General features: G+C 49.8%; 2 protein-coding genes across 2 annotated transcripts in view; both read left to right on the top strand.

Moving 5' to 3' along the window:
- LOC125342366 (myosin VIIA and Rab interacting protein) overlaps nt 1-8,293 on the top strand; it is a 27,551-nt gene extending 19,258 nt beyond the window's left edge. The window contains exons 10-16 of the mRNA XM_048334487.1: nt 936-998; nt 1,689-1,892; nt 2,880-3,041; nt 3,562-3,666; nt 6,183-6,243; nt 6,945-7,063; nt 8,153-8,293. Of these exons, the coding sequence (XP_048190444.1) occupies nt 936-998; nt 1,689-1,892; nt 2,880-3,041; nt 3,562-3,666; nt 6,183-6,243; nt 6,945-7,063; nt 8,153-8,185 (747 nt within the window). The 3' untranslated portion in view covers nt 8,186-8,293. The remainder of the gene's footprint in view (nt 1-935; nt 999-1,688; nt 1,893-2,879; nt 3,042-3,561; nt 3,667-6,182; nt 6,244-6,944; nt 7,064-8,152) is intronic.
- Nucleotides 1-16,268, top strand: part of Eif1b (eukaryotic translation initiation factor 1B) — a 23,189-nt gene extending 6,921 nt beyond the window's left edge. Inside the window, exons 2-5 of the mRNA XM_048334757.1 lie at nt 12,174-12,319; nt 14,525-14,688; nt 15,171-15,272; nt 15,697-16,268. Of these exons, the coding sequence (XP_048190714.1) occupies nt 12,289-12,319; nt 14,525-14,688; nt 15,171-15,272; nt 15,697-15,741 (342 nt within the window). The 5' untranslated portion in view covers nt 12,174-12,288 and the 3' untranslated portion in view covers nt 15,742-16,268. The remainder of the gene's footprint in view (nt 1-12,173; nt 12,320-14,524; nt 14,689-15,170; nt 15,273-15,696) is intronic.
- Nucleotides 16,269-16,871: the final 603 nt, after the last annotated feature.

Here is a 16,871-nt window from a genome sequence, read left to right on the forward strand (position 1 = left end):
GTGCTGGGGAAAGCGCTCTTGTTTATTACAAACACGTGCTGGAGCCCAGCACCCACAGCCCACGGCCTGTCATCCCAGCTCCTCAGGAGGAGACCTAGAGGATTGCGGTTCAAAGCCAGCCAGAGCAGGGACTGGGAATATGGCCCTAGTGGTAGAGTGCTCGCCTCGAATACATGAAGCCCTGGGTTCGATTCCTCAGCACCACATATAACAGAAAATGGCCAGAAGTGGCGCTGTGGCTCAAGTGGCAGAGTGCTAGCCTTGAGTAAAAAAGAAGCCAGGGACAGTGCTCAGGCCCTGAGTTCAAGGCCCAGGACTGGCAAACAAAGCAAGCCAGAACAGGAAAGTCCGTGAGACCCTTTATTTTTTTATTTTTTGTGATTGTAATACTATGTATGTTATATCATAATAGCTATGTTATAGTAAACATGCCGTATTATATATTATATGATATAGCATATTATAATATTTTATGCAGTGTGTACACTTTTGTGATAGAATGCAGGATTGTAAATATATAATGATAAAATCATCATTGTTACGGTATAACATATGCTAAGATTATAATTATGGCATAATATATTAGATACTAGTAAGTTTAAAATTGTTATGGCATAATATATAAAAATAAGTATAATTGTAATGGTAGAGTATATTATTATGTAGTAAGCATAAATGTTAGGCTATAACAAGAGTATAGTTTTATGGCATGTTATATTATGATATAATCATAAGATTACAGTTGCTCTGGCACATCATCCTATGATAAGATGGCATTGCCCCGGGAGTGGCTTCGGCCTCGCGTGGGGCTGGGGCACGAGCGGGATGGGCCCCGGGGTGGGGGGTGGTTCCCCCCTTCCCCCAGCGTCCCCCCCTCCCCCAGCCCAGCTGCCCGCCAGCCAGGAGTTGGTCACGGCCTCTTCCCCCTGCCCTAGGATCGCCCGGACGCCTTGGCGGTGCGCGCCGAGCTGCAGCTGCTGTCCACGGTGCTGCAGCAGGTGAGCCGGCCCCGCCCACCCGAGTCCCCGGGCCGGGGGGCGGGGCCGGGGGCGGGGCCGAGCTCCGCCCACTCAGACACAGGGGCAGCCGAGGGCCCAGGCGGATGTAGGGGGCGGGGCCGAGCGCCCACGCAGACTCAGGGGGCGGGGCCGAGCGCCTCTTCCCTTGCAGACACTTGAGGCGGGGCCGAGCGTCCTCGCCAAGCCGGGGGCGGGGCCAAACGGGCACGGCCGAGCGTCTCCGCCCACGCAGAAGCAGTCACGTCACCCCCTGGGAGCCGGGCTCCCAGCACGCAGCCTGGGCCAGCGCCTGTCATCCTAGCCACGCCGGAGGCTGAGATCGGAGGATCGCAGCTAGAGGCCGGCTCAGGCAGGAAAGCCCCTGTGCCCCCGGCCCCGAGTTCAAGCCCCCCCCAGTGCCGGCTTTACAAGCAGGAGCAGTGTGGGGCTTAGTAGCCTTTCACTCGCATGTTTTTTGCACTTGGAGTCAGAACATCCATCAGTCAGATGCAGATCGCCTGTTTAAATGTCTGTGTGTCTGTCTGTGTGTGTGTGTGTGTGTGTGTCTGTGTGTCTGTCCGTGCGTGCGTGCGTGCGCGCGCCCCTCGCCGGGACCCTGTGGAAACCTGCGTGTCCCGGTTAATGTGCGGCTCTTGTCTTCTGTCCCCTCCTGTCGCTCGGGCCGCACAGAAGTATTCTGCTGTCTCTCTCTGCAACATCTCCACAGAAGTGCTCCGTGTCATCAACGCCACGGAGGAGTTCCTAGCCGAGTCCGAGGGGCCCGCGGGGCCCGGGCCGCGCCCACCGCCCGCTCCGCAGGCCGAGCGGGGAGCCTTTCCCCTCGGCACCGACCAGGAGAGCCTAGACCGACAGCTGACTTCCCTGGAGGGCAATGTAAGAGGGGGTGGGGGTGGGGTGGAGATGGGCCCCTGTCCAAGGCGAATGGGCACCAGGAAGAAGCAGAGGCTGGGCTCTTTCCACAGTGCTCGCTCTCTTGGCCTTCCCAGTGCACGCGTGTGCATACATACACACACACACGGTTTCTTAACAAGTGTAGTGTCAAAAAAACAACAGCAATCCAGCCAGGCGCCCTAGCTCACGCCTGTCATCCCAGCTACTCAGGAGGCTGAGACCTAGAAGGTTGCAGGTTCAAAGCCAGCCCTGGCAGGAAGGAAAGTAAGTCAGTGAGATTCTTTTTTTTTTTTTGCTAGTCCTGGGACTTGAACTCAGGGCCTGACCACTGCCCCTGAGATTTTTGTGCTCAAAGCTAGCTAGCACTCGACCAATCTGAGCCACAGCTCCATTTCTGGTTTTCTGGTGGTTCATTGGAAATAAGTCTCAAGGCCTTCCTTTCTGCCCCAGGCTGGCTTTGAACCACGATCCTCCAGATCTCAGCCTCCTGAGTAGCTAAGATGACAAGCATGAGCCGCTGGTACCCAGCTGCTTTGTTTTCTTCTTGATACTCATTTTCCTTTTGGTTTTCATAAGTCACTACAATGTCTACAGCTAGTGTTATGTAATACGCATTACATAGTCACAATTGCTTTTGTATTTGACAATAAGAGAGGTAGCAAGATCTCACTACCATGGAATCATGGAGGACATTTATAAGTGGGGGTTCCCATCCTTTATCCCCTCCCAATGTTAAGCCCAGCACAGATCTGTCTCTCAGTCTCCCCCCTCCCTTTTTTGTTGTTGTTGTTGGTTGTGGGACTTGAACTCAGGACCTGGCCGCTGTCCCTGAGCTCTTTCACTCAAGGCCGCTTTGAACTATATATGGCACCACTTCCGGTCTCCCGGTGGTTCCTTGGAGACAAGAGTCTCAAGGACTTTCCTGCCCAGGCTGGCTTTGAACCAGGATCCTCGGATCTCTCCCAACAGGTGTACCTGGCCGCAGGGACTGTGTATGGCCTGGAGGGTCAGCTAAGCGAGCTGGAGGACGCCGCTCGCGGTATCCATAGCAACACCAACGAGACGGAGCTGGCTGATCTAGAGGACCAGGTGGCCACCGCGGCTGCACGCGTGCACCACGCCGAGCTCCAGGTGAGGACACAACTTGTCCCGGCAGAGGAAGACGGAGGAAGCCATCCCGCACAGGAAACCACCATACATCCTCCGCTCTGGTTTCTTGTGGATCTTAAACTGGAGGCCTGGGCGCTGTCCCTGAGCTCTTCTTCTGCACAAGGCTGGCGCTCTACCACTTTGAGCCATCTATGGCGCCACTTCCGGTTTCCTGGTGGTTCATTGCAGATGAGAGCCTCATGGACTTCCTTGCCCGCGCTGGCTTTGAACCGTGATCCTCAGATCTCAGCCTCCCCAGTAAGCTGGGATGACTGGCGTGAGCCACCAGCACCTGGCCCAAAGTAGAATTTGAAATTCACAAAGGAAACAGTTGGGTTTTTCCATTCTCCTTTGAGCACCCATGGGCTGGGGAAGCACGGATGGAAGGAATGAGCATCCCCCTCACCACGGAGATATTCTCTGTGTTCCCGATGCTGTGAACAAAGCGAGCATCCCTGTTAGTGCTCTGCCCTCCCTGACTGTGCCTTTCTATTGTCTTGAGATTTCGGACATCGAGAGCCGGATTTCAGCGCTGACCATTGCGGGCTTGAACATCGCCCCGTGCGTGCGCCTCACCAGAAAACGCGACCAGAAGCAGAGGAGCCAGGTGTGTGTGGCCCTTCCTCACACCGAGAGACAGTGCAGTGACAACTCACGAGATAAAAGGCTCATCCGCTCTGGAGGCTGAGATCTGAGGATCGTGGTTCAAAGCCAGCCTGGGGCAGGAAAGTCCTTGAGCCTCTCATCTCCAATAAACCACCAGAAAAACGGAAGTGGAGCTGTGGCTCACAGTGGAAGAGCCCAGGCACAGGTCCCAGGCCCTGAGTCAACACAGAGGTTTTCTTTGTTGTTTTTTTTTTTACGTTTACAATGCTTTACATTTCCTTTTTATTTATTCCTTGAAACTGCCTGTATTGCAGGTTTTTCATGGATGAAATATGGAACTGAGCAGATTCCTTTTTTCTGGTATAAACCTTTTTTTATGGTATAAACTTGCTCAATTTTCTATCTTATTGCTAATAAACCTTACAGGTGCACAGTTTGTAAAGCAAACCCCTTAAGGACTGAATGAGTACAGCATACTGCAAGGTACAAGAAATAAGCTAAAAATGAGCATATAAACCTACATCTGGACCAACACAGTACCGAAGGCTGGCAAACATTTATCACGACACAGGGGAAAATTAATAGGAGATACAATTCAGTCCTGAAAGGGTTAAGTATAAACCCTAATATATTATTGTTTCTAACCATCCATACCAATTACAGTGCTTGAAAACAAAGTTAAAAGTCTGGCACAGGGGCTGGGGATATAGCCTAGTGGCAAGAGTGCCTGCCTCGGATACATGAGGCCCTAGGTTCGATTCCCCAGCACCACATATACAGAAAACGGCCAGAAGCGGCGCTGTGGCTCAAGTGGCAGAGTGCTAGCCTTGAGCGGGAAGAAGCCAGGGACAGTGCTCAGGCCCTGAGTCCAAGGCCCAGGACTGGCAAAAAAAAAAAAAAAAAAAGTCTGGCACAGAAAATCATACACATTTGTTCAGTACTCTTCAGAAATACAGCTGCTTTTGAAAATAAGGGTAACTTAGTTAAGAATTGAATAGCATTTTGCTTCAGAAAGGAAACCCTACTAGTGGATTTTCTGGTTAATGAGTAGTTACATTAGTTAAAATGGCATTGGACATGTTCTGTGAGTGCATAGGTGGTACCAATCTCATTCCTTTAGCTTTTTTGCTCAAGGATGACACTCTACTAATTGAGCCACTCCTCTACTTGTGTTTTTTTGTTTGTTTCTGTTTAACTGGAGATAGTAGTGTTTTGGATTTGTCTGCCTGGTTTTGAACCACAATCCTCAGATCTCATCCCGCTGAGGAGCCAGAATTATAGATGTGAGGTATTTGTGCCCAGAATTCCATGTCTTTTGCTTTTAGTTTGTTTTCCAGTTAGAGTTGGACTGTAATACACTCCTCTTCTGCTTGGCAGAGATCTCAGAGGTGACAAAGATCTGCAGCTCTTCTTGTCTAAACTTTCTTCCATTCCTCCATCTGGTGCACATCATGGCTGAGGGCTTTGCCTCTCTTGCCCTCCCCATGCTCATCTTTCACAGGCATTTTCTTCAGAAATACCTTCTATTTCTGATTTGGTTTTGGAATCTGCTTTTTGTGGGATCTACAGTGACCTCTCCTATCTGGGCATGGTAGCTGAAAAGGCCAGGTCTGGGGACCATGATGGCTTTGGTAATCGTGGCAGAAGTTTGAGGAGAGCTGGTTCTCAGTACAGAGGGGGCTGGGGATGGAACATGGCATCAGGTGCTAGTACAGGGAACATGTCTCTTCAGGTCCATTCAGCTTCTGCTTCTGGATGTTTATCTCTGAGCTGGAATCCAGACATAGGTTGGGCTATTTCTAGTAGCCCACTTATAGTACTTGCACTATGTTTTCCATGTTTCTGATTAAAAAACAAATGAACTTGGTTATTTCACATGTAGTTTCAGATGAAATCTGACAGAGAACTCAGAGGGATTTTATGGGAGTACTACCTGAACTAATTTCTCTCTATGATGCTGACTGAATAAATATTCAGTCTGGGACATTGTAACAATCAAAGACATCATTTTTCTTTGTTTTTTGAAGGTGTTTGTTTTTTTTTTTGCCAGTCCTGGGGCTTGAACTCAGGGCCTGAGCACTGTCCCTGGCTTCTTTTTGCTCAAGGCTAGCAATCTGCCACTTGAGCCACAGCGCCACTTCTGGCTTTTTCTATATATGTGGTGCTGAGGAATCGAACTCAGGGCTTCATACATGCTAGGTGAGCACTCTACCACTTGGCCATATTCCCAGCCCAACACAGAGGTTTTCAAAACTTATTTTTGGTTCCAAAAATGTGTGACTGGGCCATGAGTTTGGCCTAATGGTAGAGTGCTTGCCTAGCATGCATGAAGCCCTGGGTTCGATTCTCAAGCACCACCTACACAGAAAAAGCCGAAAGTGGCGCTGTGGCTCAAGTGGTAGAGCGCGCTAGCCTTGAGCAAAAATAAGTCAGGGACAGTGCCCAGGCCCTGAGTTCAAGCCCCAGGACTGGCAAAAAAAAAAAAAAAGTGTGTGACTGATTGTGTTATGTTTGCAGGTCCAAACCATTGACACGTCGAGGCAGCTAAGAAGGAAACTGCCTGCCCCACCGGTAAAAGGTACACCTCCATGAGACCACAGGGAAGTGAGTTCGAATCACTTACCTGGAAGAACTCAAACACCAATGGGGAAATCTTGTCTAGAGCTCTGCCTCTCTACTTTGACTCAGCCGGGAGCTGGTGGCTCACGCCTGTCATCCCAGCTACTCAGGAGGCCGAGATCTGGGGACCACGGTTCCAAGCCAGCCTGGGCAGGAAAAATCCACCCTCCCCTCCTCAAAAAAAAAAAAAAAAAAAAAGTATGGCTAGAGCTCAGGGGCAGCACCCAGGCTCATGAGTTCAAAGCCCCAGGGCGGGCACAAAATGAATCATAATAATGTTAAAGAACTGGTTTTTTTTTGTTTTTTGTTGGCCAGTTGTGGGCCTTGGACTCAGGGCCTGAGCACTGTCCCTGGCTTCTTCCCGCTCAAGGCTAGCACTCTGCCACTTGAGCCACAGCGCCGCTTCTGGCCGTTCTCTGTATATGTGGTGCTGGGGAATCGAACCTAGGGCCTCGTGTATCCGAGGCAGGCACTCTTGCCACTAGGCCATATCCCCAGCCCTAAAGAACTGTTTTTAAAAACAAAAACTGTAACATGAAAAGAGCCTGCAGTCAGGCCCATGTATAGAAAGGATATGGGATGCCTCTCTCTCTCTCTTCCTGACTAATTGGTCCAGTTTCTGGGGGACCACTTACTCCCCCCCCCTTTTTTTCCTTTCAGCTGAAAAACTAGAAGCATCTTCAGTGACCGCCACGAAAGCATTTAACCGCAACTTTGTTCTCCAAGGCTGCTCAGCAAACAGGCCTGCAGAAAGGAAAACCTCCACCCAGGGCCCCATGGTAAGTTCCTCGTGTGTCTAACCACCCTTTACTTCATTCCCAGTGCCACCTCCCTTCCAGAGTTTTCTCTGGTTCATCTTGGTCTTGCCGTCTGTTTTGGATCGGATGGACGGTGGAGGGTTTTTTTTTTTTTGTTTTGTTTTTAAAGGTGAATGGAGGCTGTCACTGTGGCTTAGTGGTAGAGTGCTTGCCTTGCATGCATGAAGCCCTGGGTTCGATTCCTCAGCACCACAGACACAGAAAAAGCCGGAAGTGGCGCTGTGGCTCAAGTGGTAGAGTGCTAGCCTTGAGCAAAAAGCTCAGGGACAGAGCCCAGGCCCTGAGTTCAAGCCCCAGAACTGGCAAAAAAAAAAAAAAAAAAGTGAATGGGCCAGGGGCTGGTGGCTCCAGCTACTCAGGGGGCTGAGATCTGGAGGATCACGTTCAAGCCAGCCCGGGCAGGAAAGTCCATGGAACTCTTTTCTCCAGTGAATCACCAGAATATCGGAAGTTGCTCTGTGGCTCAAAGTGGTAGAGCCAAAGAGTTCAGGGACAGCACCTAGGCCCTGAGTTCAAGCCTCACAATTGTCTAACAAAAACAAAACTTCAGCTTTTAGCCGTCCAAATATGCTGGAACTAAATGCTCAAGAATTGAGCAATATCATTATTATGCTCCAGTTCCAGTGTTCATCTGAATTTTTTCTTCTTTCTTGTCCTGGGGCTTGAACTCAGGGCCTGGGCGCTGTACCTGAGCTTCTTTTGCTCAAGGCTGGCACTCTACCACTTGAGCCATGGTGCCACCTCCGGCTTTTTCTGTGTATGTGGTACTGAGGAATCGAACCCAGGGCTTCATGCATGCTAAGGGAGCGCTCTACCACTAAGCCACAGTCCGAGCCCAAAGCAATGGACCCCTCCCCCGACTTATGCAGCGATAGATAACTGCTCTGAACATCAATCCTTTGTAATAACAACTAAAATTTCAGAAATCTCTTCCCTTCCCTTCCCAAATACACCAAGTTGTCCAGCTGCCTTTCCGCGACTCCTCCCTTCCCACCCCCAACGCCCAGACTGATGTGTGTGTCCTCGTCCCCCCCTCCACCCTCCCGCCAGGAGCCCGCGCTGGGGTCGGCTGCGACGCACTAACGCCGTGGAACTCCATCGCCAGTGACCCACTCACTGCCTCCGGCCTCACACGACAGTGCCTTGACTCCACCGCCAGCCATCGAGTTCCTGTGGGGATCAAACCCCGCCGCCCCCCCACAACCTTTGAGGAGAGGCCTGGGGCGCATGCGTACCCGCGGGGTCGGGATGGGGGGGCGTTCACCGCCTGACCCGGAAAAGGAAAGGCACCCCAGAATCCCAGACAGAAACACCCCAGGCAGTGGCTGCCACCCCCGAGTCCCCCGCTCCTCTCCTCTCTCCTGTTGGCCTTGCTCCTGTGTGTCGTGTCTATGACCAGGTTTTGTTAACATGATTATTGTTGTTGTTGTCCTTTTACCCATTTGATACAGCTGGAAAATTATGGAAAAGGAGAGGTGGAGGCCAGGAGGGTGGGAATTATTCCTGAATTCATCACCAGTGGGTGGTTGTTGTTTTGTTTATGAAATCATCCCAGTGTTTATATATATGTATATGTATGTATATATACATACACATATATATCTATGGAAAGCCAGGCACTGGTGGCTCACGCCTGTCATCCTAGCTACTCAGGAGGCCGAGATCTGAGGATCACAGTTCAAAGCCAGCCAGGAAAGTCCAGGAGAGATATTTCAGTGAGTCCAGGAAAAAAAAAAAAAAAAGAAGCCAGAAGGGAGGGTGTGACTCCAGTGGTAGGGCACCAGCTTTGAGCCGGATCGCTGTGGGGGTCTAGCGAGAGGGGGGGGCATGTTCAAACCCCCATGGTACAAAAGAATCAAAAAAGGAAAGATACCCACGATAAAAGAACAAACGATTCCAAATGGTTGGAGAGCAGCCTTAGAAAATTCATAGCAAACTTAGAGGTGTCATGGAGTCTAGGCAAACTGGGAACTTGGTGGAATGAAGGATTGATGCTGACTTTTTGGTTTTGCCAGTCCTGGGACTTGAACTCAGGGCCCAGGCACTGTCCCTGAGCTTCCTTTGCTGAAGGCTAGCACTCTACCACTTGAGCCACAGCGCCACTTCCAGCTTTTTCTGTGTATGTGGTGCTGAGGACTCGAACCCAGAGCTTCGTGCATGCTAGGCCAGCACTCTACCACTAAGCCACCTTCCCAGCTGCCATTCTTTTTCTAGAACTGAGGCCAGAGATTTTTTAACTTGCCAAAGCCATGCCTCTGCGTTTTGTATAGGTCTGAAACCGGGACTTGAACCTGGTACTTGCTGCTTCCACTGGTTGGCTGGCACTCAACCCACTGGGCCACGCCTTTGACCATAACTGAAAGGCCTGGCAGGAAGCTTAAGTCTATGGTAGTTGTGTTTTTTTTAACCCTCTTGTGTTCATTGGCTGCCTTGTGCATTCCCTGACCTCCTCATTGGCTGCTGCCAAAGGGGGCAGGCTACTTCTCCTCCAATGATCTCCCTTGCTGATGCCCTGTCATGTGTGTGACCCCACAGAAACAACCCCTGTGAAACGAATGCACCTTTGGCTTTTTGGTTCCATTGGTGTGATTCGAAGGAAAACAACAAATAAAGGAAACACTATGCCAACAAAACAATAAAACACACACACACAATCCTACTTCCAAGCAGACAGTTTCCTTGAAAAGAGGCATGAAAAGCAATTCTTGTGTTACAGTGTTAAAAAAAAAAAAAGCACTCCGTTTTCTTTGGATAAGAATGTGTAGTGTAAGCCTTGCAAAAAATAAAAGAAGCCTGCTCTATGGCATTTGATTTTTTTACATAAAGGTTTCCTTGTGCCAAATAAGTGCAAATATTTAATTTACTATTAAAAAAAAACCTCATAAGCATATGCCATAGTTCCAGAAGATTTATTTTGTCATCAAGTGATTTTGATCTTTAGTGTTAATATTTATATTTAGATTTTTATAAATGGAAATATTTAGAGGGTTTCCAGGATCGAAAAGGACTTCCTGGGCGTGATGCTTGCGTTCACGTTGTATGCACTTTGCCAAGAATGATTGCCAAGAGAAATGACAAAGAAAATGAAGTAAAATGTCAATTATGAAACATTTCCAATGTGTGTGGGTTTGTTTCTTTTGGATAGAGGAGACTAAGCATGAGTGGTTGTAGAGGGAAAAGGCTCAAGGCTGAGGATTGTTCTGTATTCTTCCTGCCTCTTCCTCCCTCTTCTCTCTCCCTATTTTTTCTCCTCATTCTGTCCTTCTCTCTCTTCCTCCCTTGCTCCCTTCTCTTGTAGGATTGACCTTCACTTCCATCAGGGTTGGGGAGTAGGGGAGGGGAAGGTATGATCTTTTGCCAATTGGCATCTCCTATTTAGGCTGCTACTGGGCAAATGAGCCTGAAGGCAAAGCACCCACAACACAATTGCTCAGCCCGCTACAAGTCACTTGAGGATCGCCATTCAAAACCATCCTAGACAGGAAACTCCCTGAGACTCTTAGCGCCAATAAGCCACTCAGAGAAAGCCGGAAGTGGCGCTGTGGCTCAGGTGGTAGAGTGCTAGCCTTGAGCACAAAGAGGCTCAGGGACAGAGCCCAGGCCCTGAGTTCAAGCCCCAGGACCAGCAAATACATAAATACTGCACGTACAAATTGTTTCTGTGCCGCTTCAAACTGTGTAGAATGTTGCCCATATAATGAGCTAAACACTGTGTTGACCTCTTGCATGGTGTGAGAGATTACTGTAGTGAAAACTGAATTCCTCATCGAATGTGTTTTAGTGCATGGGCTCATCAAAGAGGCTGGGGTCACTCAAGCTCTATCTTAAGATTCTTGAGTTAATGAAGGGGAGATCAGAGTCTCACAGATTTGCCTGCCTAGGCTGGCTTTGAACCGAGATCCTCAGATCTCAACCTCCTGAGTTCGCTGGGATTGAGAGTCAGGAGCCACTGATATCTGGCTTTGTTGTTATTTTTATGTGGGTCAAGGTCTTCTACTATTCAAAACAAGATTGCCACATACATTTAATGCTTCGTTTTATTTTTCTGTGGGTCCCAGGACTTGAACTCGGGACATCATACTCTTGGCTTCTTGGCTACTCTCATGCTTTTTTTTTTGGTCCATGACAAGGACTCAGACTTGATACCTGATGCTTTCTCTCACTGTGGCTGGCACTCTGGTCTCACCTGAAGTTCAGGCAGTCTTCCTCTGGAGGTTGGAAGATCTCTGGCCCATGGCCAGGGGGGTGATACCCCCCAAACACTTTGGTGGGGTTGATGGAGCCCATTCCCCAAATGGCATCTGTGGCCAGATAAGACATTTTCCTTCACTTAACTTCTTGGCTGAGCTCACCGTCACACCGGATTGGGGTTAAGGATTGGTTTTCCCAAGGCCTGCCCCTTTGAGGAGGGGAGAGGGGGCCCTATCCCCCCCACCCCCCCACTTGGGGTAAAGCAAGAGGCCAAGTGTGATCCTGGAGCTCAGATCCCTGGTTCAGAGCATCCGGGGAAACCCCGGCAGAGGATGCTCAGCCCCGCCCCTCGCAGCGGAGGATGCTGAGGGACCAGGCCGCCAAGGGAGGGCAGGGCTGAGGGGACAGGGCCGGAGCCGAAAGGCGGGGCTCTGACAGGTTCAGCGGGCCGTCAATCAAGCCCAGACCCCGCCCCAGGGAGGAGCCTGGAGGAGGAGGGCCCTGGGTGGATAGGCGGGGCTCTGACAGGTGCAGTGGGCCGTCAATCACGCCCAGACCCCGCCCCTAGGGAGGGGCCGTGGGGCGGGCCCGCGGCGGCGGCGGGTCACGTGGGCAGCGTCCGCCCGCGGCGGCCATCTTGGAGGAGAACCGCAGCGCCCGCCTCCCCGGCTCGCGTCTCGTCGTCGCCGCCGCCGCGCCGCCACCACCGCCACCGCCACCACCCGCCTCTTGCTCCCTCCCTCCGTCCATCCGCCCTCCGCTCGCGGGTCCTCCCCCTTCCTTCCCCTCCCCCGAGCCCAGCGCCTGTCCCTCACACATCCCGGCCCGCAGTGTCACCCGCCGTTCCTCCCCCCCCCCCACCCGAGGGTGTGCGTGAGAGCCAGGGCGTGCGTGTTCGTCGTCCCGCCGCGGCCGCAGCCTCCTGACACCGTGATCCGCGCGGGCCCCGCCAAGGACGCTTTTCCCCCCCTCGGCCGGCCTCACACTAGTGTCGCATGTCCACTATTCAGAACCTCCAATCCTTCGGTAAGGCCACCACCACCTCATCCGGGTCCCGCAGGCCCCGGGGGAAACATGGCGGCGGCCCGCGACCACCCTCCGCCCCACTGCGCATGCGTGCCGGCCTCCCCTCCCCTGCTGACCCCGATCAGCGACCCCGCGACCCCGGGGCCTGGGCACTGCACGGACCGCGACCTCACGGCGCATGCGTGAGGGGGAGCGGGGACACCGAGCTTCGTATACTTGTGCATGCATTAAGTTGCATTGTATATTATTGTTATTATTATTATTGAGTTGCATTGTATATTATTATTATTATTATTATTGCCAGTCCTGGGACTTGAACTCAGGGTTTTGAACTCAGCCACTGTCCCTGAGCTTCTTTTTGCTCAAGGCTAGCACTCTACCACTTGAGCCACAGCGCCACTTCTGGCTTTTTCTGTGTCTGTGGGACTGAGGACTCGAACCCAGGGCTTCATGCATGCTACCACTAAGCCACATGCCCAGCCCTGTATTATTATTATTATTTTGTCGGTCCTGGGAACTGCCCCTGACCTACCGTGCTTGTGTATTTTGTGCAGAAGGTTTTGTAATTCTTTAAACAAGGTTCAAGGTACATTTTGAATTGATTTTCATATTTGTAAAGAAGACGTAGAACTAAATTCATCCCGTAATTGTGCCATGATCTGTTTGTTTTTAGCAGCTCATGGAGGAGACATTACCCACCCCTGTTGACCCAACACGGGACATTGGTTATAATTCCCTTAGCTGTAGTCGGACCAAGTTAATATTTTCTTCATTCTTCTTAGATTTGGTTTAGCTGAGTTCTCACTTTTTATTTTTTGGCCAGTCCTGGGGCTTGAACTCAGTGCCTGAGCACTGTCCCTGAGCTTCTTTTGCTCAAGGCTAGCACTCTACCACTTGAGCCACAGTGCCACTTCCGGCTTTTTCTGTATATGTGGTGCTGGGGAATCAAACCCAGCCACGATCCGTGGTTTTTTAAAACTTATTAATATTGCAAAGCATTCTGTCAGTAGGTGTATTTGCATGTGAGATGATTTGCATATTTCTGTAAACATTTTGATTGTTACGATGACCCACATTTTGTTATTATGCTGCAAAGCAAAATGCTGACAATGGTGGGTGTATTTGTATATTTCTTTTTTTTTTTTTTTTTTTTTTTGGCCAGTCCTGGGCCTTGGACTCAGGGCCTGAGCACTGTCCCTGGCTTCTTCCCGCTCAAGGCTAGCACTCTGCCACTTGAGCCACAGCGCCGCTTCTGGCCGTTTTCTGCATATGTGGTGCTGGGGAATCGAACCTAGGGCCTCGTGTATCCGAGGCAGGCACTCTTGCCACTAGGCTATATCCCCAGCCCTATTTGTATATTTCTGTTACCTTTTGCATGTTCAAAACTTGAATGTTCAATCCTTGCAGCTTGAACTCAGGTTCCTGGATGCTGTCCCTGAGCTTTTTGCTCAGGGTTATTAAATGCTCTACCACTGGGCCACAGTCCCGCTTCTGGCTTTTTGCTGGTTTTGAACCATGATCCTCTGATCTCAGCCTTCTGAGTAGCTAGGATCACAGGCGTGACACATGTTTTTTTACAGTGGCTACAAAATTCCGAGTGGAAGGGGTAAATGTTTTTTCTGTCACTAAGAGGATGCTGTGATCAGCCATGTGTATCTGTCAGCTCTGTGTATCTAGTGCTCTTTTTCTTTTTTTTTCTTTCTTTAAGGAAAGTTTCTACAGTAATGTATCATATACTAGTCTATTTTTCTCTCAGATTTCCAGATACCTGTCTTCATGGATTTATTTTCTCAGTCCTGGGGCTTGAACTCAGGGCCATGGCATTGTTTCTGGCTTCTTTTGCTCTAGGCTAGCACTCTTCCACTTGAGCCACAGCGCCACTTCTGGCTTTTTCTGTGTATGTGGTGTTGAGGAATCGAACCCAGGGCTTCCTGCATGCTAGGCGAGCACTACCATTGAGCCACCTTCCCAGCCCTCTAATGCTCTTTTTCAATTCAAATAGCAGACAATATCTGCTTAGATTTTTAAAAATCTCATTCTGAAATCCCTGGTGAATAATCTAATACTATGTGTACCCCCCCCAACATGTCCACCCATGCCAACCACTATTTCTACACATTATCATGAGTTGCGCGTGCACCTCATTTCTAGAAAGCTCACTAAGCTTGGGTTCTGTGCTCTGGATCGTTGCCCCCTCCCTCGCAGACCCCTTTGCTGATGCAACTAAGGGTGACGACTTGCTCCCGGCGGGGACTGAGGACTACATTCATATAAGAATCCAGCAGCGCAACGGCCGCAAGACGCTCACCACCGTCCAGGGCATCGCTGACGACTATGACAAGAAGAAGCTTGTGAAGGCCTTCAAAAAGGTACAGGCCAGGGCTGGGCGTGTGACCTAGCGGTAGAGCGCTCGCCTTGCATGCGTGAAGCCCCGGGTTCGATTCCTCAGCACCATGTACACAGAAAAAGCCGGAAGTGGTGCTGTGGCTCAAGTGGTAGAGTGCTAGCCTCGAGCAAAAAAGCTCAGGGACAGTGCTCAGACTGTGAGTTTAAGCCCCATGGCCAACAAAAAAGTACTTTTTTAAGAATAGGAGGAAGGATCCAAGAAATAGTTTTCCCTTTTGTAATTGATCCCCACCCCCAAGATTTGGTATTCTCCCAGAATGGTGTAGCTTTCAAACAAACTGAAATATTTAGTTCATTGTGTTCCAATGTAAGTTAATTTGGGGTCTGTAGGACACATCTTTGTCCATACAGTGAAGCCCACTAAAATAATCCACATGTGTTCTGCCATTGATATAGGACCTCATGGTTACTTCAGTACATTCTGTTGTCTCCTTTCGTCCTCTAGAAATTTGCCTGTAATGGTACTGTGATCGAACACCCTGAGTACGGCGAGGTGATTCAGCTTCAAGGTGACCAAAGAAAAAACATTTGCCAGTTTCTCTTGGAGGTGAGCGTTCCATGTATAACCTGGAAATTGCTTTTCTAAAATTGCCCTGAAAAGTAACATGATGAAGTATGACCACTTAAAGGGTAACAAATCCTGGGATTGAGGTGAAGTAGGGAACTTGGTGGCCAGTTTGGGTGCTTAATTTGAAGGTAGTAGACCGTGTGTGTGTGTGTGTGTGTGTGTTTCTGTGTCTGTGTGTATGTGTACATTGTTGGTCCTGGGTCTTGAGCTCAGGGCCTGGCCGCTGTCCCTGTGCTTCTTTTTGCTCAAGGCTAGCACTCTGCCACTAGAGCCACAGCGCCACTTCCGGTTTTTTCTGTGTTATGTGGTGCTGAGGAATCAAATCCAGGGCTTCCTGCATGCTGGGTGATGACTCTCCCTCTAAGCCATCTTCCCAGCCCTGAATTCCCTTTTTCTTTTGCAGGTTGGCATTGTGAAGGAGGAGCAGCTGAAGGTTCATGGGTTCTAAACGCGCCTCCCCACGTGAAGACTTTCATGAGTGATTTTCTTCCCCAGACCCAGTGTGGCCGCCTTGTGAAATGGTTCTCTGCTGTAAATGGACTTCTCATTTTTGTCCTCATTACAAACTCCACTCCCATCCGCTTGGTGACAGAGAACATGGGGTAGGGAGGCTCGTGACACATAAGAAAATCGCAGTAAGATGGTAGCAAAACCCCATATTCATCTTTAACATGTTTCCAATGGAAAAGATTTTGTTTTGAGTGTTTGCTTTGTTGGTTGTTTAGTTGATGACTTTTCACTTGATTCCCATGTGGTGTTTGTTGTTGTTGTTGTTGTTGTTGTATTAAACCATGTATGTTGCAGCTTAACAATAAAAAAAAATCTGACTCCTTCTCTGCGCCACTTCAGGCTTCTAGGTGGAAGCAAGTAAAATCCAGGCATGTTTCCTCTTTCCTATAGAGTTTCCATTCTGCAAATATTCTTTGTGATTCATCTTAGCTGCTGTTGAAACCAGAAATAGAGGGCCTTTGGCATAAGTAACTTGTGTTTTTCCTTTACTGATTGAAAAATACAAATACAGCAAGAAGCCAGGCGCCGGTGGCTCATGCGTGTCATCCTAGCTGAGATCTGAGGATCGTGGTTCAAAAGCCAGCCCAGGCGGACAAGTCGGTGAGACTCTTGTCTCTAGTTAACCTCCAAAACAAGCCAAAAAAAGCAGAAAGTAGCACTGTGGGGCAGAGAATGTGGCTCAGTGGTAGAGTGCTGGCCTAGCACACATGAAGCCCTGGGTTCGATTCCTCAGTACCACCTAGAAAAAACTGGAAGTGGCGCTGTGACTCAAGGGGTAGAAGTGCTAGCCTTGAGCAAAAGAAACTCAGGGACAGTGCTCAGGCCCTGAGTTCAAGCCCCAGGGCTGGCCAAAAAGAATAATAATACAGCAAGAGTCTGTGTCCACCCAGAGCCTCAGCAAGCCAGCTAATAGTTGTAAGATTTAATTTATTATTTTTTTTTTTTTGCCAGTCCTGGAGCTTGAACTCGGGGCCCGGGCGCTGTCCCTGAGCTCTTCAGCTCAAGGCTAGCACTCTACCTCTTTGAGCCACAGCGTCACTTCCGGTTTTCATTGGAGATGAGAGTCTC

The sequence above is a fragment of the Perognathus longimembris genome, chromosome 26 (genome assembly GCF_023159225.1).
Source record: "Perognathus longimembris pacificus isolate PPM17 chromosome 26, ASM2315922v1, whole genome shotgun sequence".
NCBI lineage: Eukaryota > Metazoa > Chordata > Mammalia > Rodentia > Heteromyidae > Perognathus > Perognathus longimembris.